At 32.6% G+C, this 23,662-nt stretch overlaps 1 protein-coding gene and 2 long non-coding RNA genes across 6 annotated transcripts; 1 reads left to right on the forward strand and 2 right to left on the reverse strand.

Annotated features, from left to right (window-relative positions):
* Positions 1-1,254: 1,254 nt before the first annotated feature.
* On the reverse strand, positions 1,255-1,873 carry LOC144852748 (uncharacterized). Of its 3 annotated transcripts, none has more exons than XR_013614328.1 (3): positions 1,670-1,873; positions 1,490-1,570; positions 1,255-1,388 (listed from the first exon to the last, which is right to left on the reverse strand). It is a non-coding gene; the product is annotated as an uncharacterized LOC144852748 (long non-coding RNA). The 3 variants fall into 3 exon arrangements; XR_013614326.1 differs by having other exon boundaries at positions 1,438-1,570; XR_013614327.1 differs by having other exon boundaries at positions 1,438-1,570; positions 1,620-1,873.
* LOC144852749 (uncharacterized) lies at positions 1,634-2,010 on the forward strand. 2 transcript variants are annotated; one of them, XR_013614330.1, is made up of 3 exons: positions 1,634-1,673; positions 1,734-1,785; positions 1,949-2,010. It is a non-coding gene; the product is annotated as an uncharacterized LOC144852749 (long non-coding RNA). The 2 variants fall into 2 exon arrangements; XR_013614329.1 differs by lacking the exon at positions 1,949-2,010 and adding an exon at positions 1,888-1,939 and having other exon boundaries at positions 1,734-1,775.
* A 209-nt stretch (positions 2,011-2,219) lies between these two features.
* Positions 2,220-22,680, reverse strand: LOC144852745 (serine/threonine-protein kinase PAK 4-like). Its single transcript, XM_078710709.1, has 11 exons — positions 22,568-22,680; positions 18,903-19,111; positions 16,872-17,000; positions 16,441-16,673; positions 15,851-16,055; positions 7,238-7,600; positions 6,226-6,359; positions 5,444-5,570; positions 4,939-5,064; positions 4,559-4,693; positions 2,220-4,224 (listed from the first exon to the last, which is right to left on the reverse strand). The coding sequence occupies exons 2-11, from the start codon at positions 19,101-19,103 to the stop codon at positions 4,069-4,071; spliced, it is 1,809 nt and encodes a 602-aa protein (XP_078566835.1). The 5' UTR covers positions 19,104-19,111; positions 22,568-22,680; the 3' UTR covers positions 2,220-4,068.
* Between the last annotated feature and the right edge of the window lie 982 nt (positions 22,681-23,662).

Genomic DNA, 23,662 nt, shown 5'->3' on the forward strand with positions numbered 1-23,662 from the left:
ATGTACTAAAGATTAAAACAATAAACAAGGTTATACAATACAACGCTCAAATAAAACCTGTAGAGCATGTTCTACATGGAACACGAGTATTTGGACATTATACACAATTGAGTCACATTCTTTGACATTAAAACACCTTTGTACAACTGGTTAAATCGCTGTAAAAAGCACAACGAAAGCAAACTATAATACAGAATTACGGAGCGCAATTTGTTCATTTAATCTTGGTTCCCACTAGGAAGCAACGCAAGCACGTCATCGCAAGTAATTAGACCAATCATAAGCGATAAATATTTGAACCTCAGCTTGTCATTGGTCAACTCGCTTGCCATGCGCTTACGTCCTTGCGTTGCAACCTATTGGGAATCAATGTTGTGCTGACAATGCCCCAAATGGCACCCCGTAAAGAATACAACGCTGGTTTTATTTTTCAATACATTTTTCTACCATAATTGCCAAAAGTGCAAACATACGGTACACATGTATCTTCAATCCCTTTGTCTAACCATTATCTGATGGAAGGACAGTACCATTATTATTTACAAAACGTAATGTTCTCGGCTACTGTATTCAAAATACGTGCGCATGCGTATTTGAGTTTCCCTACAGAAATGGGGAGGGGTTTGCACGATGCATCTTGGGAAATAAGGTTAAAGTTTCTAAAACACCTAATTTATTACCAACCAACTTATGGTTATAACCTAACATTATGTAATCGACTAAAATAACTTAAAGTAGGATGAAATTTATTAACACGTATTAGAAAATCTCCAAATTAAAATAATTTACTGTGGAGAGAACTTTGATGGAAGAACAGTACACATATATGGTATTGCTTTGTTTGGTTTCAATCGGCTAAAAATATCGGTAATTTAATTTTTAAAAATACAAAGGTATCCTAATACATTGACATAATTATAAAGGTATTTCTGCATAGAGGACAGTTTACAGCTAAATACAGGTATTAAAATGTCTTCACCGTTTCCTTCTTCTTCCTTCAGTGAAAACAAGGCTCAGATAAATACAGTTTTCACCTGATAAGTATAAGTCTAGTCAAACCTTTGCTTGACAAGAAAATATTTCTAAAGTGTAAATAACCAGGTTACAAACTTCGGCAAACTGCAGAAAACAAGTTTGTAAGTAAATTAGTAAACGAGAGCAAACTATAGAGTAAACAAGTTTGCAGAAGTCTACACTCTAGTAAACGAGAGCAAACTAGAGAGTTAACAAGTTTGCAGAAGTCTACACTAGTCAACGAGAGCAAACTAGAGAGTAAACAAGTTTGCAGAAGTCTACACTAGTCAACGAGAGCAAACTAGAGAGTAAATAAGTTTGCAGAAGTCTACACTTAGTAAACGAGAGAGTAAACAAGTTTGCAGAAGTCTACACTAGTAAACGAGAGCAAACTATAGAGTAAATAAGTTTGCAGAAGTCTACACTAACAAACTAGAGAAAACTAGAGAGTAAACAAGTTTGCAGAAGTCTACACTTAGTAAACTAGAGAGTAAACAAGTTTGCAGAAGTCTACACTTAGTAAACTAGAGAGTTAACAAGTTTGCAGAAGTCTACACTAGTCAACGAGAGCAAACTAGAGAGTAAATAAGTTTGCAGAAGTCTACACTAACAAACTAGAAAAAACTAGAGAGTAAACAAGTTTGCAGAAGTCTACACTAGTAAACGAGAGCAAACTATAGAGTTAACAAGTTTGCAGAAGTCTACACTCAGTAAACGAGAGCAAACTAGAGAGTTAACAAGTTTGCAGAAGTCTACACATAGTAAACTAGGGTAAACTAGAGAGTAAACAGGTTTGCAGAAGTGTACACTTAGTAAACTAGAGAAAACTATAGAGTAAACAAGTTTGCAGAAGTCTACACTAACACACTAGAGCAAACTAGAGAGTAAACAAGTTTGCAGAAGTCTACACTTGGTAAACTAGAGAAAACTAGAGAGTAAAACAAGTTTTCGGAAGTCTACACTTAGTAAACGAGAGCAAACTAGAGAGTAAACAAGTTTGCAGAAGTCTACACTTAGTAAACGAGAGAAAATAGAGAGTAAACAAGTTTGCATAAGTCTACACTTAGTAAACTAGAGAGTAAACAAGTTTGCAAAAGTCTACACTAACAAACTAGAGCAAAAGGAGTGTCCAAACACAAATGTTTTACAACATTTACTATGTAATCTGTTCAGGCAACAGAGTGTAGTATACAGTACAGTACTCGTTAAAAAGGGTTTTTTTTTATTGGGAGTACGATTAATCCTCTCAAAATCTTTCTCTTAAAACCAATTCAATGTTAAAATATTGCAATGCTATGTTAAGGTATACAGTTCATAATAATAATACTTAAAAACAAACGTCAATAAACAATGTGAGTTCAAACTTCTCAATAAATTGCCCTATCACACATAATTGTCTACACTATCAAACTTTATGTGATAAAAAAGATGTGCCCATGGACACGATGATGTCATATCCCTACCATATTTGGACACATTACACTTTTTTTGTTAAACTAGTTTGATAGTGTAGACAGAATTTAACACAAAATGATTTTTCTAATGCTCACACCAGGATTAATTTCTGTTCCTTTGCATCTGGCATCTTGCTTTCTGATATTCTGACAAACAAGATTTGCAGTACAATCATTTTCTACAGTACAGTACAGTCATTCATCATCATTCCTGTTTCCTGTCACATAACTTATATTTAGGCGACCAAGATATGGACTGTGATCATTTTTGTTCATATTGGTTGTTCCCTCTTCATTCCTTTGACAGCATTTGTCCACAGATTCCACTTCCACAATATTTAACTGCTGTTTTAAGATCCATCATCTTGTTTATAGTTACTTCATGTGCTACATCCTCTAAAACTTATCCATATTTTAAAAGCCTTCTTCTCTTCATTCTGCTGCACCTACAACATCATTACGACCTCTTCTTAGACATCTTGTATCCTCCCTTATCAGAAATATTCTTCATTCTTATTAGGTCAGTTTTCTCTATTTATAACCATCCAACAAAATAATTTTTCAAAAAGTCTGTGTTCCTTAAAAAAATATAGCACTGTGACACATGTTTACCGATTTACCCAGGGTATTTCAAGAAATTTATCCAGAGTTTGCTGAGGTTTGTGAAATTAGCGAATCAAATGATCATGCAGATGGACAAAATAACAGCTTTCATAATGACGTAACCAGATTATTAAACCCTGATAAATATATCTATTACATCTGTAACATGATTAACCAAGACTCTTGTTAAAGTACAACACATCAGTTTGTGAACAACTCAACATTTTGCATGCAATAAATCAAGGAAGAAAAATATTCTTTAAATAAATGTACGAGTATAAAATATTAAATAATTCAAACTTGAATGAACTGTGGTACAATACCAAGTATTTAAATAAATAAAATCAAATACTTTTAAAAATAAAATATTCCTTTATATATTTTTGAATAAAAATACTAAACACATGTTTTAAAATATCATAAACTAATAATTTGTTAACATAGAGTATGATACTGTACATTATTTTGTTCACAGATACTTACACACAGCATATAAAAATGCTCTAAGAAAATAATGTGTATTTGTTGATCACACTTTCTGGTATTTCAAGATGAGAACAAGGCAATGCCCATAATTTGTACTCTCCTTATACATAGTACTCATATTTTTCAAGTTTTGTTCAATGTCTGGACTTTCACATCTGCTAATAGTACGATATTTTATTCTAAAATTCTGGTGTCTTTTTTTTCCCAGTCTTGACATTGTTTTACATATTTTGTCCCAAATTTCATTTCTTTCAAACCTTTTCCCCTCCAGCCAAGTAAAATTAGTATCAGATTCCAATGTAATTATCATCTGTTGTACCCCCTTCCCCACCACACCAATTAATCAAACCTCCTTAAAGACTTCGAACCATTAAGATGAATAAATCTGTACTCAAATAAGTTACAATCCAAACTCTCCAGCTTAATTTCAAGAATCTCCAAGGCTCAAAAACAGGAAAAACATCTCCAATTTAAAACGATCGGAAAACACCTCATAAATTGTATAGTCTATTTAAGAATGCCGTAACTGCCTGAGTAACGAAACAAGTGATGAGTTATGTCCTATTTGGCATAAGAACGGATGCTTAAGGAGTTCGTAGGCATTAGCACGTTGTGATGGATCACGAATAAGCATCTTTTCTAAGAAACCCTGTAACCGCGGTGATGCCTAAAGAAAAATTAATTACATTCAATTAAATCTTGTTTCTCTAATACAGCATCTACAATCAATAACATTAAGTTGATTAGACAGATGTTTACCCAACTCTGACAAATCAAATTAACTCCCTGATGCAAAATTAGCTACTATTTTAAGGTAGTACCAATTATTAAATGATATAAAGTTTGCAGTACACCATGTATGTATTTTCGAAAAGAACTGTTCAGTTTCTCAAAGTTTCGATCAATTGTCCTCAAAAGTTTGTGTGCACCGCAAATTTTATATCATTTTATTGATTTTCACCATGTAAAGCTTCAAGGAATATATAATAGGATTGACTTACTCTGTATGTGTTCTTGAGTTTAGGAGGTGGCATGTCCCGAATTCTTCTCATAGCCTGCAAAGGTGGTTCATTGAAAAATGGAGGTTCACCATCAACCATTTCCATAACCATAATTCCCAATGACCAGATATCAACCTGAAAAAAAAATAAACATTTGCATTAAAAGGAGGTTCTTAAGATTTAAATCTGTCACAATCCTCATATGCATGTTTCTTATTGCCTAGCACAGCATACAAAACACAGGTATTAACGTCCTGATGTGTGTAAACTCTAGCTGGGTGATGTGAAAGAAAAATGTATAGATTGCACTGGTTAGATATATGTGATTACATCATTTGTGCAAAACATAATTTTAAAATATCTCTATTTTAAGCGCTTACCTCTGGTCCATACGGTAATCTTGATATCACTTCTGGAGCCATCCAATATGGTGTTCCGACCAATGACTTTCTCTTTGGCATGTCATGTGACACTTGTGCGCAAAACCCAAAATCAGAGAGTTTTACCTTTTAAATTGAAGAAAAGTTATTAATCGTTAATAGATCAGATATCAAAAACATTTTACGTACTTGTCATTATGAAAGTTTTCAAACTTAGTAGTCTTATAATATAATATATTAAAATAACTCACTGTAGGGCTGTTGAAGGCAGATTTGTGAAGGTGATTACACAGAGTTTACAGGGCTAATAGTTTATGGTAGTCTTATCAAACACTATCAAACTAGTTTGACAAATAAAGTGTGATGTGCACAAATATGACATCATCGTGTCCATATATGGGCACATCACATTTTTTTGTTACATAAAATTTGATAGTGTAGACAGAGCAAACAGTTATAAAATGAAAGCACCAAATTGAAGGGTCATGTTTTCTTGCGTACTTACTTTGCCATCATGAGTTAGAAGGATAGAATCACTTTTAATATCTCTATGAATGACACCTTGGGAATGTAGAAAAGACAATGCTGTAAGGATTGACTTGCACACAAATGCTATCTGCTCCTCTTCTAACCTGTAATAAAGCAAGATAAATGATACAAAAACTATGGAGAACTTTAGTGTTAACTTGATATTATATAGGTTACACCAAACTTATTAGATGAGACACTGACAGGGATGTGATGCTTCAATGATTTTGACCACTTAATAATCTGACCTTTTAGTAAAAAACAAGATACATTGATATCAACAGAAGGATTGATATGATGGTAAAAATGTGCAAATGTGATATTTCAACAACCAATGGCTGGATGTCCTTCTTTGTAACCCTACTGTGTGGAGTGATAGAGCCACAAGGCACTTGGCAAAGAGGGAGATACCCTAATATTCCCTATTGTTGCTGTTCAATAATAATATCATTGCTTTTGCTACTATACCAGCAATACTTAATACAAGGAACACGGGTGACATGATTATACCAGATTACACTCATGTTATTTTACACCTTCATTTTTTCGTGATTTCATTAAGTTTTTATGATGCCCACCATTTTTAGGCCAAATATAGCCAAGTTCCATTAATTCTACCAGAATTGAATTCAATGGAATTTAAGCTGCATAATCCATAATCTGTACCACCAGACAATAGTTGTCTATATATAGGAGGAAGTGTGTGAATAAATACATTCATCCATGTCTAAGTGACCCAGTAGATTAACCTTCACTTACTTTGCATGAGTCACAATGTCAGTAAGAGCACCGCCCTCTAGGAATTCCATAACGACCCATAGTTCATCGCCCACGAGATAGCTGTCATACATTTCTACTATGTTAGGGTGTTTATAATCCCTCATAATGACAACCTATTGTATAAACAAAAATTGTATTATAAAATAAAGATTATTGTTTGACTATTATGTAGTATTTTCTCAGAAGCAATGTTTCAAAATCAAAACAGATTCTAAAGAAAAAAATGTGATGTGCCCATATGGACATGATGACATCACATCAATACCATATTTGGGCATATCACACTTTTTTTATAGACAGAGCTTTGTTTCTAATATATACACATTTTACTTTGCCTGCTAAAATGCAAAAATAGTTTTTATCCTCATCCATTGTTTCATTTACATGTTTAAAATACTAAATGTTTGCGTGCAATTTACTATAAAATGATGTGATTTTAAATGTCAATTGTTTAGCTTTTATTTTATGAGATTACCATGCTCATAATAATCTTTTTCAAAAACATATCCATCATCACAAATGAATAGCAAACAGTAGCAATGCATGGAGTACACTGTGTTCTAGGTGAATTATTGGCCAGCTTACATTTTCAATATGTAGTTATTTAAATAAGCTTTTAAATAGCTTCTGAGTAAATTGAAGTAATACATTTAAACAGTAAATTATAGCAAAAGATTTTTGGGATTTTTAACTCATTTTTATTACCATTCAATGAATGAGTAATGAATCTATTTATAGAAATTTACTTTATATCAATGTTGTATAAATTCCCAGTGCTGTATCTCAGCATACAACAATATTTGTGTCTATAATACAGCATTTCTTTTCATGTGTGATACCTGTATCATGGCAAGTTAGGTTAAAATGGTTAGGTTAGGGTTTATGATGCTGGCTTTCACATGTGATGGCTGTATCATGGCAAGTTAGGTTAAAATGGTTAGGTTAGGTCACATGTGATGCTGTATCACACAGAATTTGATAGGGTTATTACCTCATTAAATAAAAGTTCTCTTCTCTGTTGTTTCCTCAAATCCATCTTTTTCACGGCAACTTGCCTCCCAGTTTCCCTCTCCGTTGCTATGCAAACAATCCCTGTTGAACCCTCACCAATCTTTACAAAGTTTTCAAACCTAAGCCTTGGATCTGATTGGCTGACCACCATCTGCAATGCGGCACGGAACTGTTCATGCGAGACACGCTCAGCCTGTGGCGTGCTTGAGCCGGACGGTGCCGGGCTTGAGTTCTGCGACATTTGCGGTGGTTTAGGCTGGTTTGAGGAATATGGCGGTGAGGTTGGCATTGAACCGGACACGACAGAAACTGTATCTGGAGTCGAGGGAGGAGACCGTTGATTCTAAAAAAAAAGAGGAAAGATACTGCAATTATTTTTCAATAAAATTCAGGAAATATCTTTATTTTGGGAAATTTAGAAAATTCAGAATAAGGAAATACTTTCTATTCTATTCAGAATTCTATATCAGACTGCTTTTACAGAACTTTCTATTTTACATATTATGGCATTCAGTGAATCTCTAAGCAATATTAATCTTGGTTTGTATAATTTGGTGTTCCAGTATACGTGTTCCTAATGATGACGGCATTTCTCAAATCGTAATACTTCCACATTAAGCAATCTGACAACGATAATTTAAATGTTTGATGTGTCAGTCAGCAGCATTAATGACTTGAAATCATAAGTGGTTACAGTGTCAATTTGAGTTAATGATATAATTAATGTTCAGTTTGCGTTGCATACTTTCAATTAATAAATTCTTGCACAGTTTCAATTCTTGTCATTATAGATAAAATGAAAAGAAATAGAACAAATAGAAATGATGACATATCTTTCTGCCTATATGCTGGCTGTATGTTGGCTGTATGTTGACTGTATGTTGGGTATATCTTAGGTGTATTCTGGCTGTATGTTGGCTGTATGCTGGCTGTATGTTGTGTGTATGTTGGCTGTATGTTGGGTGTATGCTGGCTGTATCTTAGGTGTATTCTGGCTATATGTTGGCTGTATGTTTAGGTGTATGTTGGCTGTATGTTGGGTGTATGCTGGGCGTATTTTGGCTGTATGTTATCTGTATGCTTAGGTGTATTCTGGCTGTATGTTGGGTGTATGCTGGTTGTATGTTGGCTGTATGTTGGGTGTGTGTTTGGTGGATGTATGTATGTTTCGTGGATGTATGCTGGGTGGGTGTATGTTGCCTGTGTATGCTGCCTCTATGTAATCTGTATGTTAGATGTATGTTTGGTGAATGTACAGTATGTTGGGTGTATGCTGGCTGTATGTTTTTTAGTTGTATACTGGCTATATGTTGGCTGTATATTGGTCTATGTTGGCTGTATTTTGGGTGTATTCTGCCTGTATGTTGTCTATATGCTTTTATATTTCGATCCTGCTTTTTGCTGAATTCAAACGAAGCTACTATTGTTTCTTTTAGGAATGTGCCTTTGAATTTTGAAACTAAATTAACATAGTAAATTAATAACCTCTCATCTACTGTTACTGTAGCCAAGTCCCTGGGGAAAATCCCATGTTATTGCATGTAATAAAAATTTACAAACCAACATGTAATCTATGAAGAACCAGAGTAGACAAACATAGCCTGAGGACACAAGCTTAAGTAACAGTCTTAAAAACATTCAACTATTTCCACCCACTCGAGTGCTAACAAGCATGTGATATTGATTCTTGAGCTACGAGTTAAGATGTGTGAAGACGTTTTAAATGGCGCTAATTTAATTTATAAAATGTTTTGCTATGTTACGAACATGATTGGTATGAAGATCACGATGTTAGAGTGCTGTAACTTGACATCTACAGTACTTAAAATTCAGCAATTTAAATTAATGTCCATTTCAATTCACATTAAATTATAATCTTTCACATAAGCAGAGAAGACCTAGACACTTAATATGCTTTTAAAGTGAGCCTTTAACCAGCTGTGTATCTATATGTGCATCCCTGTTGCCTCAACAAGCCTTAAAGACCAATTTACACAGACGAGCGGTAACAGTAATAATAATATAAAATCTATGTTATTCCTTGTGACCACACTGAGGAAAGATACAGATTCTATATGGGACAAGCTAGGCAGTTTTCCGCTTACTGTATAAATTGGCCTTAAGATTTGCTTAGGATGGGCAAACAAATTGCAACCATGTGATATGCGTCCCTGTTGCAACCATTCTACACATAGATAACATTTATCATTATCTGTATTGTACATTGTATGTGCAACCACATTGCAACCATCATGTGATATTAGCATCCCTGTTGAAACCATTCTAAACATAGTAATAACATTTATTCTTATCTGTAATATGCAGCCACATTGCAACCAGTGTATTTCCTCATGTGATTTTAGCATCCCTTGCAACCATTCTAAACTTAGTGAGTCCTATATTTCTAATATGTGCAACAATATATTTTTCGTTTGATACTTTAATATACATCCTTTTTTCAACCATTTTAATGTACACCTATATCTTATTGCAACCATGTTTTTCCCCAAGTGATATGTAATACATCCCTATTGCAACCATTTTAATGTACACCTATCTTATTGCAATCATGTTTTTTCCCATGTGATATGTAGTGCATCCCTATTGCAACCATTCTAATGTACACCTATCTTATTGCAACCATTCTAATGTACACCTATCTTATTGCAACCATGTTTTTCACAAGAGATATGTAATGCATCCCTATTGCAACCATGTTATTTCCCATGTGATATGTAGTGGATCCCTATTGCAACCATTCTAATGTACACCTATCTTATTGCAACCATTCTAATGTACATCTATCTTATTGCAACCATGTTTTTCACAAGTGATATGTAATGCATCCTTAATGCAACCATTCTAATGTACACATATCTTATTGCAACCACGTGATAAGTAATGCATCCCTATTGCAACCATGTTATTTCCCATGTGATGTGTAGGGCATCCCTATTGCAACCATTCTAATGTACACCTATCTTATTGCAACCATGTTTTTTATGTAGTGCATCCCATTTGCAACCATTCTAATGTACACCTATCTTATTGCAACCATTAGTCCCACTCAGTGAAACCTTGTTCTTAATATGTGCAGCAGTCATGTGCAGTCCTATATTTCTAATATGTGCAACAATATATTTTTCGTTTGATACTTTAATATACATCCTTTTTTCAACCATTTTAATGTACACCTATCTTATTGCAACCATGTTTTTTCCCAAGTGATATGTAATACATCCCTATTGCAACCATTTTAATGTACACCTATCTTATTGCAACCATGTTTTTTCCCATGTGATATGTAGTGCATCCCTATTGCAACCATTCTAATGTACACCTATCTTATTGCAACCATTCTAATGTACACCTATCTTATTGCAACCATGTTTTTCACAAGTGATATGTAATACATCCCTATTGCAACCATGTTATTTCCCATGTGATATGTAATACATCCCTATTGCAACCATTCTAATGTACACCTATCTTATTGCAACCATTCTAATGTACACCTATCTTATTGCAACCATGTTTTTCACAAGTGATATGTAATGCATCCTTATTGCAACCATTTTAATGTACACATATCTTATTGCAACCATGTGATAAGTAATGCATCCCTATTGCAACCATGTTATTTCCCATGTGATATGTAGGGCATCCCTATTGCAACCATTCTAATGTACACATATCTTATTGCAACCACGTGATAAGTAATGCATCCCTATTGCAACCATGTTATTTCCCATGTGATATGTAGGGCATCCCTATTGCAACCATTCTAATGTACACCTATCTTATTGCAACCATGTTTTTTATGTAGTGCATCCCTATTGCAACCATTCTAATGTACACCTATCTTATTGCAACCATTATTCCCACTCAGTGAAACCTTGTTCTTAATATGTGCAGCCAGTCATGTGCAATCCTCAACTGCATTATTACTATACTGTTAATTGAATGATCACTATTCCATTACATGGTGTGTATAGTGTTAGTAAGTAATGTGTAGCAGTATTTAGTAGCTTAATAAACAAAGTTCAAGTACTGTAACTACAGTATTGTGTAGCTGTTTGAACTAGTGATATTGTATTAATAAAAAAGCATTTAACTTAATAAAAATAAATTATTAATATCAAAGCATATACAGTATAGTTTTTAAAACAGTATTTAAATACTGTAGAATATACTTGCTAATAATATGTGCTTTATAAATAATTATTCTAACTTACGGAATCAGACTCTGACAAACTTAAAGTGTCCTTTTCTTCAAACTAAAATATTTATAGACAAATCATTTTTTAACTGTTTATAAAGATAGAATTTCGGTTATACTTGGAATAGCATACTGTAGATAATTAAACCCAATGTTGATTTATAGTATAATATAATAATATACACAATTTTTTAAAAAAATAAAATATTTCTTATTAATTATTCATCTAAAGCTCTGTCTACACTATCAAACTAGTTTGATAAAAAACTGTGTGATGTGTCCACATTATGGTAGGCATACATATGCCTATAAACATGGTAGTGATATGCCTAAATATGGTAGCGATATGACATCATCAAGTCTAATAGGCACATCACATTGTTTTGTCACATAACGTTTGATAGTGTAGACAGAGCTATTAGTTTATAATAAGTCAGTACTCAGTACTAATTGAGAAATATGCAAATTTATCCCCCTCTCCACTAAATAATAAAATTTCACTTACTAAGTCCTGTAAGGAATCTGTGTCCTAAAATATTAAATGTAAAAAATTAACTCATAAAAACACATTTTAAACTAATTATTAAAAGGTCTGAGAAACATATTTACTCCTAACTCCATAAAAACTTTAATTTGCAAGATGCTCATATTTAATATTTAACACTACTCAAGAAATTGTCTGTTGCTATATTTAGAATTGTACTACTATTTTAATATATAGGTAATTTACAATTTAGAAGAGTTGAGTTAATTGACAGTCAAATTGGCAATAACATCAAATGGATTGTAAAGTACTGTTGACTTCACACATTATTGTACATCGAACGAAGAAGTATTTGTGATGTCCTGCTAATAATACAAAATATTATTTTAAGTCTGTAAATTAAACAGGTTTTCATAACATGTAGAATGTGTAGACTCAATTCAAGTGAAAATGTTTTAGTCTCAACAATTAAAGACAACGTCTTATATAAGTCAAAGATGCTTTCAAGGTCGAACAACATCCTGAGAAGAGTAGTAATAATTAGTACAGTCTTGTTTATTTTTAATTCATTTATATGTAATTTTACTTTCTATGGACCAGAGATTCCAAAATATGCAGATACAAGACTACCACAAACCATACAGCAGCAATAGGCTTTGTTCCATTTGGTGATTACCCGGATGGAAGCATCGCGAGGTAGTTTTTATAGGTACTTTTTGACGATGATTCTCATAAAATTATATTTCTAGACGCGGAAGGCATTGGCATCCATGGTTGACTGACTTCCACGTCTCACCTTCCCACATCACCACTTTGAAAGTTCCCTAATTATGTAATGCAGCAGCTATACCTTATTCACCACATGGTCATGGTGGATTTACTGAAGATCATACAAAATTATAGTTTCTGAAAACGGCTATTTACAGGTAATTGCTAAACCCTGCAAACCCCCAAAAACACATAGCAAACCCCATCGAACCAACATAAAAGTTACTGAATCATGTAGTGTACTACACACCTAATAATGTCAATAAAAAAATTTTTTGTTGTTAACTACTTATTTTTGGGGTAAAACATCATTTTTTAGTTAAAAAGTAATACAAATCTTACCAGATTTTGTAATAAATCCAAGAAAATTAAATTTACAAACAAGTTCCTACACACCAACAAAGATAATAAGCTTCAATATTGTGCTCAATATGATAGACATAGACAGCACATAGAAAATCCAATGGAGAAGATGAAGATAATCAGAATCAGTCAAAAGCTAATATCCAATACGTTGAAATACGTTGGTATTATGCAGAGATTCCTCACCAATTTGTGACATTAAAGGATAAATCTCAACTAAATGTATTCTTCCTGTTTTTGAATAATTTCCTGGCAATAACGATATGACTTTACTTCCGATGATTGAATATGATGTCAGCCCCTTACTGAAGTAATTAACTCTACCCCAGGAGACTTGCAAAAGCAAATGGTGAAACAAAATATGTTGTTTTTCCAAATTAATAGATTTTAATTGGCATGAAATTTAAAAAAAAATTGCTTTTAAAGATAAATTTAATTTATGTATACTTAATTCAATTGGCTAAAGAAAAAATAATTTAAGAAATATAATGAACTTAGTTAGACATTTGAATGTTGTTTTTGACATTTTAGAAAATAGAATTTTAGTTGTAACTTGTAGGCCCTACTGGTTTACATATCTCCAAAAAAATTTAATTTCATTTGTTTACTCAAGAAAACACATGAGGTGTTTTTAATTTTTGTTTCTAAATTATTTTAATGAAAGTTAATAATTTATTTGAAATGTTCATTATTGAGTTTGACAGCTAGAGTGCAGAGCACCATAACGCCGAACTTTAAAGGCCATTTTAACAGCTTAAGCTTTAAACAATAAAATAATTCTATTACATATGCAAAACACTGTAGATGAATAACAATGCAATTTAAAGACCCAGGGGCCTACTTTTATCTGAAAGTTGAGCACACAAAGTTCAAAGGTCATTAAACACTGACATTGATCTCAACTACTTCCTGTCAATTGTCATTATGGGAAATTAATAGGTCATACAGGAAACAATTGGCAATGAAATAACATGAAGTATATTATATATATTATGGAGCTTGTGTTCCTATGAAAATTAAATGTTGTGGGAAAGAAAGGCGGGTGTATAAAAGGGTTCAAATAGTCTGGTGGATTCTAGACAGTGATATGGCTTAATATTGGTAAATAATCATGCACACACATGAATGTATACTTAAGCTTAGTAATTACGGAAAAAAGGTACCTGCCGTGGGGCTTGTAACGGAATACAAACAGAGCTTAAACGGACAATAACTTGGGGAAAATCTAGTAAAACTTTTAGATTATTCCGCTCTCTACGGTAACCTTCTAAAAGCGCAATTGACCAGATGTTAACACACATACGACTTTGATCTCTCCTAAGGGTCCCTTCCCGCCAGTGCTGCAACCAAAACAGCCCTATTTTTTCTGTCCATAATTAATAACAGGGGTTGAAATGGACCAGTCCACCAGTGTAACCCCTTACTCTTCTGAAAGATACACTTAGACACACATACTCTTATACTGTAACACTGAAATAACCAACTTAGTGCTAAAAAGTCAAAATTATATTTTTTAATATTTAATGGAAATGCTAAATTGAACACATTTTTGATACAGAGACAGACATTCAATCTAAATTGTCCATCTTAATATTATTTCAGATCAATTTCAGCTTGTATCAGGCTTGAGTGCATTCAATTACGATAGAGTATTTTAATTTAGACTCTATTTTCATTTCTGTCAGAAATTTTAGACTAGAAAATTACAAAATGAAACTTTTGGATATCATTTGATAAGATCAAATATAATCTACGTGATTTTATCTTTTAACAGTAATTGTAAAAGTTGTATAGCTAGCTTTGATATAGGATACAATATTAAAATGTCAACATTATAATGCCTTTCTTTCATCATTGAACAAGTTGGGTTTTCATCTTGTATTCGTATTAATTTTGTGATTTTTACTATGTTGTTTATATATATTTTTATAAAGTTTAGAACATTTTAATTAGTGATTTTTCTTATTATTTAGATATAATAAAATATATGTTATTGTATGTTTTTTAAATTTTTTTTTTTATGGATGTTTATATATATTTTTATATTTAGTTTACAGTATTTTAATTAGCGATTTTCTTATTTTTTAGATATAATAAAATATGTTAACTTAAAAAAAGTTTTTTTTAAATTCTTTGTTTTTATGGATGTTCACATTAGTGCCACTGATATGAAAGTGTTTAATTCAAATTAATTATTATATTATGTTTAAATCTTTTATTTTTTCTGCTAATATTACTACTACTACTGTATGATCATTTCTGCATAATGATTAGCTAAGAAAACATGGATAAACCAAGATGATTCTTGTTATTGGCTTGAAGGATCAAAGGGATTACAAACGTTATACTGTGGTTGAATGAGAAGGCTATAAATCAGTACTGACGCCACTGCTCATACAGTAGCTTATCAACAACATCATCGAAAGAAAAATATTAAAATGGAAAAGAAATCAGAAATTATTGCTTGTAATTAATTTGTAACTGTATAATTTGTTTCATTCTGTGCCAGTATTTAAAAGAATTAATAAACTAGTTTAATACTACTTAAAGTAGTGGATGGGGTGGATGGGGGAAGAAGGGGATCCGGGGGTGGGAGATACAGGGGAAAGTGCTGGGGTTACACGTTCCCTTGGACAGATCCATTTTGACAGACTATTAATATTGTTAATGTTAGCGCTCCCTGGTTTAAAAAATCCTGGATCCACCCCTGAAATGCTTTTGGACTAAACTTCGACAATTTAATTTAAAAAAATTCTTACCTGTGATAAATGGCCATGTGACTTGCTTCTGGGTGCTGTAGGGTAACCTCTGGGCTGTGAATTTGACTGTGGGTACTGATTCTGCTGATAAGATTGGCTAGACACACTCCTCGGTAACGTCTTGGGACTGCGATGACCAGGCGGAGGAGGCCCTCTACTATTGTATCCGTTCTTTGAATCTTGCCACCTATCCTGGTTGTGATTCCTGAAATAAACCAATATACAAAGTATTTTTCACTTTTTGGGTTATTTTCTCCCCTTGAAGTGGATAAGGCCTATGTTGGTTTATCCAGGTAAGCTAGACACGTAATGTAAATATTAATAAACCTTCTTCTTTCTAAAGTGTATGTTATTTGCAATGCTATCCACAACTTTGCTTTAGCTTCTTGCTTTTGCTAGTTAATTATCCTGTTTCCCACCTGGACGCCAAGCAATGACGCAAGTAATTTGACCAACCACGGTGCGCCATCTAAACAGTCGCTTTTGATTGGTCAATTCACATGAGAAAATGGGAACCAAGCTTAATGTTTCATGGATGTATTATTTGAATAAAACTTTGACTAGTCTGAACACGAATTGACATATCTCACCTAGAATCTTCATAACGTTCCCTTTCATGACTGCGATCGTGAGCACCTGTTGTATAATATCGTTGATCGTGCGAGTTTCGGTATCTGTCGTCACGTGGGTGTACATCTCTAGACTCGTGCCTCGATTGTATTCTATTCCTGCTATCGTATGAACCAGTCCGTTCTAATGGTGACATCTGGTGATGACCATCACTGCCGCGGTGCCAGTTGTTCTCTTTAACCACATCTGGAACCTGTGGATGAGAAGAGGTTTATCTTTTGATTTGCGACCAACATGTGAGTAAATTGATGCATTGCCGATCGATGTCTGGACGTAGAGACCATCAAAGACACACGTCCCAATATTCGCTCATGCGCACAATGAATAACATAATGGTTTGGAACACGCCTTGTACAGTACTTTGTGTTATAAGATAACATGAGGTACTTACGCTGTCTTCTGCAGGTTTTCGTCTTAGCCTCGGTGGACTTCGACTCCTGAGAGAATTTGACCTTGCGACACTAATTCCATTGGCCAATCCTTTTGGGAGTCTATTTAAACTAGGCCCTCGAACAATAGACTGAAAAAAAGTTTTATATAATTATTTAAAGTAAAATGACTGATCAATAAGAAAGATTCAAGAAATATTTTAATACATTTTGTAGTACTTTACTGTATGTAATAATAATGTATTTATTGCTCTACAGGTTACAAACAATATCAGACAAGATCAAACAATATGTACAAATTATAATATAATATAAGGAAAAAATAGTTTTTATGTATTTGGTATGGTTTAGTAGAGGATAACCTTCCAGAATTGGGCATAAAAACAAGATGATAAAGGTTTTACATTACTAATATATAAAAACATTTTTAGGTAATATTACTTTGTTATGTTCATCCTTATTTATTTTAAAGAACGATAAACATTTTCAAATTTGAGTGTAAAACTGTCAAAATACTGTTTTTTAGCTAAATAAACAGTTTATTTTTTCTCTTAATATTCTATTTATTTAGCAAGAAATCAAAGGTTTGTTTACGTGATGTTAATACAGATATAGAATTGTTCACACACTTCATACCAGTATGTAAACAAACAAAGCGAACATGAGATACCACTGGGTGGTGATGACGATATAACCATCTTGACTTTATTTCTCACAACTGAAAATCCCTAGACTTCTTTAAAATTCCACATTCAGAAAAATCTTTCTTCTTTGAAATGTCATAACAAAGATAAATTTAGAAAATTGCTAATTTACTAGGATTTACTTTGAAAACATTATAATGTCAAATAAAACCTGAACAGAAAATAGGAAAATAATTTTTACAGTACAAACAGACAGCCTGATTTTTTTTTCTGTTCTTTTTATATGAATCTTGTTGTTTCCAAGGTCCTGTAATTTCTTCTGTTTTGGAGATAATAAAGTATGACTTACAGTATGTCTTATGTCTCAAAATTAAAACTAGATTTTAATTACCATCTTTACAAATTACAGTGGTAGATAAGTTAAATGACAAAATATGGTGAATGGAAATTAACATTTTGTTTGCCTCTCTTCCATGCATAACAGACACTGTACAGTACTGTAAATTAATATTTTATTACAAATTATTTTAATCAATAAATAAATAATTATCAATAAGTTTAGTGACCATATCTAGTTTTTTTGCTTTTTGTGCCTGGACATTGCGGGCAACGAGGATAAAAAGTTCAATCCTGCTTTGAACTTAGATTTTAAATACAATTTTCAAGGAGTGAGTACAATTATGGTACAATTCAAATAAATCATAAAATGTGAGAATCATCAGAAAAGTGACACCTTGAACTCTGTTTAACCTTTTACTGTACAGTACTGTAGTTACTTGGTCCAACACAGGGTATACTTGCCTTGGGCTAGAGGCTGTATAGAAACTAAACTATCAAACCATTACAGACCTACTGTATCATTACAATGGTTTAGGAAGTTACAGCAAAAAAAAAATAAAACATTTCGAAAACCAACTATATTTTAGATCTAGCACCATCTACTGTATCCTCATCGCAACCAGTGGTATAGAATAAAGAGAATTTTTAGGCTACAGGCTTCAAATGAAAATATACCTGTATGCTTTGGACTTCAACTTCTGTCAACTGACATTGTTAAATAACAACTACTCCATCGTTGAAAGTTTGCGGTACACCACGTATGTATATTATTAGTTCTGAAAAGAACTGTTGAGTTTCTCGACGTTACGATCAATATGCTTTGATCGTCCTCACACCTGACTTTACAGAACTACAGTAATATAATGTGGTGCACCGCAAACTTTATATCAACATTTAATTTCGCCATGCAAACCTTCAAACAATACTACTCTATCAGTATGTAATGTACAGTATCATCAGTCTTGTAAATCATCAGACAAACTGCGATTTGGAGAATTATGATGACGGACGTCTGAATGGGACTAACTGTAGTTCCTACCACAAACTAACCTTATTATCTGATCCTACAGGTGTAGTATTGGTTGTGTCTATGATAGGTTTTGGTCGACTGTCCTCAGCTCCGATTATATTCGCCCACTGAGGTGGTAGACCAACATACTTTCCTGACTTTTTGTCAAAACCACAGTGAATACGATGTTCAAAATTTGATGGCTCTGAAATTATCACACGCTTTCGTCTTTTCTTGAACATTTTTATTCCTAAGGAAAAAAAAAATTATTATATATCATTTTGTGCAATATTTTTCTTGCTTTTTAAAAAATAGTCAACTAAAAATCTTTACAACATTAGTTAAAATCATGCAGCTAGACTTTCGGTTAAAATTAGCATAAAACATCAAGGCACCTATAATGCTGGATAAAATCTAGCAGTCAACAGTCAGTGCACTCAAAATGACCCAATATAGCAAGTCATTACAGAACTCATAATCACGTCTTGAAAGAAGACGAGCAAAATGGATTGGGATTGGTTATAGATCAAATGATTCGACGCCAGAAAGATACGGTAGCAAAGACTAAAATGCAAAATAAATTGTGAGAAACCGAATAGATAGAGAATGTTTATCAATACTGTTGAGTAAAAATAAGATACTGAATATTTCTCATATAGATTACTTGTATTGTACAACTTGATTATTAATGAATAACAGCTCCATTTAAAAAGTAACTTTTCACTACTGTAGAAGAATTCTATGACACTGACAGTGTTATTATTTTGAACACCAATAATCGACTAAACACTACACTCGAGTGGAAATGTCCCAACATACAGTTACTGTAGCACATTCATCCTATTTTATTTTATGATTGATAATATACTGTAGACAATATAAATTGTTAAAACATGTAAAAGCGGTATTAACTATTATTCTGTCAAATTTCCGTAATATCTTGCTAAATTCCAGACAGGACATTTGAATTCTTTTAAAAATTAGATGTCCTGAAAAACCATCAAAAATTGGACATCATGGTTATTTTTATTTTCACTTTTTCAGTAGTTTACAGAGTGTTAAATAGTGAGAGTTGAGTACAGTAGTTTGTTGATCATTGTTGAGGTTTAAAAGGATTCCATTCATAAATAGACAATGAATGGCAAAGTGACAAACAAACATATAATATATCCTTCCCCTTTATTCTCAATTGTGTATTGAATAACCTGACTGATTGTATAACAGGTTCTTCTTTCACAATGTAAAGATACTGTACTCCTAAATTCAAATTCATTAAATCATTTTAGGCCTAGTCAGGAGGTCTTACCTACAATGCATTTTAAAGTGAGTCTAGTACTAAGCTACAGAGGGTTTTAGGCCCAGTTTACTGATACTGATATTATTTTATTGTCCATAGTACAAAATGTAAATATATTTGAAACTGGCATGACAATTTTAGGCACAGTATCTAAAGCTTTGTCTACACTATCAAACCTTATTTTACAACTCCCTGATCAAACTAGTTTGACAAAAAAAGTGTGATGTGCTCAAATATGGTAGTGATACTATACATGCCCAAATATGGTAGTGATATGACATCATCATCATGTCCGTATATGGGCACATCATGTTTTTTTTGTCACATAAAGTTTGATAGTGTATGTATACAGAGCTTTAGAATATAAATTGCACTTTAGTGACGTATAACTGTTGGTGCTTTGACAAGGACAATTGGACATCAAACAGTGTCAGTTGTTCTTATAGAAGTTGTCCTAAAAATTTACTTTTGTGTTACAATATTTCTGGTTTCTATTATTTAAGTTGATAAACTGTTGCTTGGAAATAATCAATTAAAAAAGAAACCAACGTTTGTATTGTAATTAATAATACTTGATCGCATTTTCCTTAATAATGTATTAATACATTAGCCAGTCGATTGCACATGACTGCCTATTAACACATAATGTGTAGTCAACTAGATACTATGCTGCCATGTACTGTACTAAGGCATCAAAGTGTTTTCTTTATTCTATCTATATACTAAAAGCTGTAAGATTGGCCAGGTGGGATTTGTATTTTTTTTTATTGTTCATTGTATCAGAATGTACTGTTTAAAAGCTATAGGCAATGGGTTCCTCTCCACCTGTCTGCTGACAGTGCATTGAATCGAAAAATGTAATATAAAAATGTAGAAATGGGATAATGTATTATGTATTTTTGTAGAAAAAAAATTGAAATTGAGTAATAACTGTAATTTAAAGTGTTACAATTTACATTTTATGTTATTTTCTAATACAGAAACTACTAGTAATTCTATCAATTAATAAAACACCTTAGTTTATCCATGGAGGGTATAAATTATACCTCCATGGTTTATCCTTGCCATTTGATTAGTTAATTACTGTACGTATTTGTCTTACACTATTCAGTTACTAAGTTCTAATGAATGTTGATATAATGTGCTAATGAATGGTACTAAATGAGATTACAATGTGAAGGTGAATGGTTTGTGTTTGAAAATAAGCATGTACAGCAGTTTGTATTGAACACTAACTGGCCAGACATACATATTGAGGCAGTTTCTGTTTTAACTTATTTGATCTTGATTTTTTTTCTATGTCCTGCCTATGCAGCTCTTTGATTTATATTTACATACAGTATTTTATATGTACAGTATATTTAATTGAATCTACTTGTTGTATTTGTTTAATAAATAGCAAGTTGTGGAACTCTGTAGCGGGCTACAATACATAGACATATAGTATGTGAAGATACTGTACATACAAAGTATCATGTCACATACAATATTGTGTGCACTCAAATGATCTGCATTATTAATATTAAATTATTATTAGGCATTTTATTATTATTTAAAACAAAACAATTAAAACAATTTAAGAAACTCCAATTGTCCACCTGTCCTCCTATTCTATACCTACTGTAGTCTGAGAAAACAAATGTTAGAAAACAATATACAAAAATATAATATTATAATTAATATTAAATTGAAAAATTTAACAATAATCACTTCTTTTAAAGTTTCACTGAATTATTCTGTGAAACTTTTAAAAAGTGATGAATATAGCTTCGTCTAATATTGCCGTAGTCATTTTTTTACCCAACGAGTTGTAAATTCATGGGATTCTCTCCCTGCCAGTACAGTAGAAGAACTAGAAGTCGACATAACTATAAAATTGAAAAGACAATTTCAGAAGATGAGGGAGGCTAATAATAGAAGGCCACGACCGGCCCACCAGCCTCTTTGCACCACTCATTTAGAGTGGTGTACGGTGAGTGAGGCCTAGGGCCTACTAGCTGGCCTAGACAAGGGCCTAGAATTTTTAATTAGACTAAATTAGACTTTATTTATTAGTAAAACTTTAATTTAAAAAAAAACTTAAATAAAAAAAAAAACTTAATTAAATAAATTAAAAGTATAAATATAATCAATAGTTAACATGACTGTATGACATATTATTTAACCTGTATTGACAAATTTGAAACCTTTTACTCAATAATAAGCCTAGCCCAAACATTCCTCATAAGATAAGGCTTAGTTTAGCTCTCTACGCACGGTGAGAATGGTCGGTTTGGCCGACTGAATTTAGCCTTGGATGGGCCTAGCCTAGGTAGGTATAGCAGTTGTTGATACCGGCCTTCACTTTTGAGGAGCTTATTTTTCTTCTTTCATAATTATTTCACTTACAATGCAACCTAGATCACTAACCTTTGTCCTGTGATTAGTTTAATATCAAAATCCAGCGATGATCATATTTTAAACAGACACATAATATCAATAGCTAGGTAAACAAAGTACAAAATTCATTCCCCACACTTTTATTAACAAAAACAGACTACTGTTGTTTACACTACCATACGGGATATTGCGACCACTGAGAAATTGGTGGCGTTTTCCGAATTACTACAGTACACCTTGTACAGATTTTGTTTGGTGACTACTTTTCAGTTGTGAAAATGTTTATTGTATCGACAATGAAATACCATTAAAATGAATCAATGGACTAATAATAAATATTAATAATAACTCAGATACTGTACAAGGATCATTGAATACTGTGTTTAAACCATTGATCATATGGATAAACACAATATTATATTCCTCTTAAATTATCTGTATTGTACTCACAAAATATTGTTTAAGTTTTATCTGAATTTTCATTTATTATTATCGTTAAAAATTAATTGAAGTCTGCCACTGAACGTAACTTAAATTCTTGATCGGGCTAGTCACATAGTGACATTTTGGATAAACACAATGTTATATTCCTCTTCAAAATTCTCTGTAATTAAGTACCCAAAAACATCATTATTGTTTCTTTTAATATTCTAATCTTTCTTTCTTGTTCAAGTTTAATCTGAGTTTTTATTTATTATTATCGTTTTAAATTAATTAAGGTCTGCCACTGAAAGTAACTTTGTTAAAAAAGTGATCGGACTAAGTTACACACATGCGATAGCTCGTCTCACCAATCTAGCGCCCGCAACCCACTTTCGTTTCGATTTTAGAAAGGACCGTCTAAACAATATAAATAGAAGAATTGGTAAAAAGTCTGTGATACTAATGAACCACAAATTTGTTTAAGCTTTTAATCCAAAAGGGAAGTTTGTGGATTTAGTTTTCATATAAAAGTTTATCTCCCAAACGAATTGTAAGAAAGCAGACAGAATATAACCTGTTGAATATTACCCAATATGCCTAGAGATTAAATCCAGAGAGATTTGCCTTTGAAACGATTTTTATAATACAAGTTTAATGGATATTCTACCAGGGAAGAGTGACTCTTCTCTGCATCTATTTGAA

Source organism: Antedon bifida, chromosome 9 (assembly GCF_963402885.1).
Source record: "Antedon bifida chromosome 9, ecAntBifi1.1, whole genome shotgun sequence".
Lineage (NCBI taxonomy): Eukaryota > Metazoa > Echinodermata > Crinoidea > Comatulida > Antedonidae > Antedon > Antedon bifida.

Coding starts and splice junctions, on each gene's coding strand:
- LOC144852745 (XM_078710709.1), bottom strand. CDS start 19,103: ATGTTCAAGAAAAGACGAAAGCGTGTGATAATTTCAGAGCCATCAAAT. Junction 16,674..16,871: donor GAAAACCTGCAGAAGACAGC/GTAAGTACCTCA, acceptor TCTCATCCACAG/GTTCCAGATGTGGTTAAAGA. Junction 5,571..6,225: donor GACATTGTGACTCATGCAAA/GTAAGTGAAGGT, acceptor GCTTTATTACAG/GTTAGAAGAGGAGCAGATAG.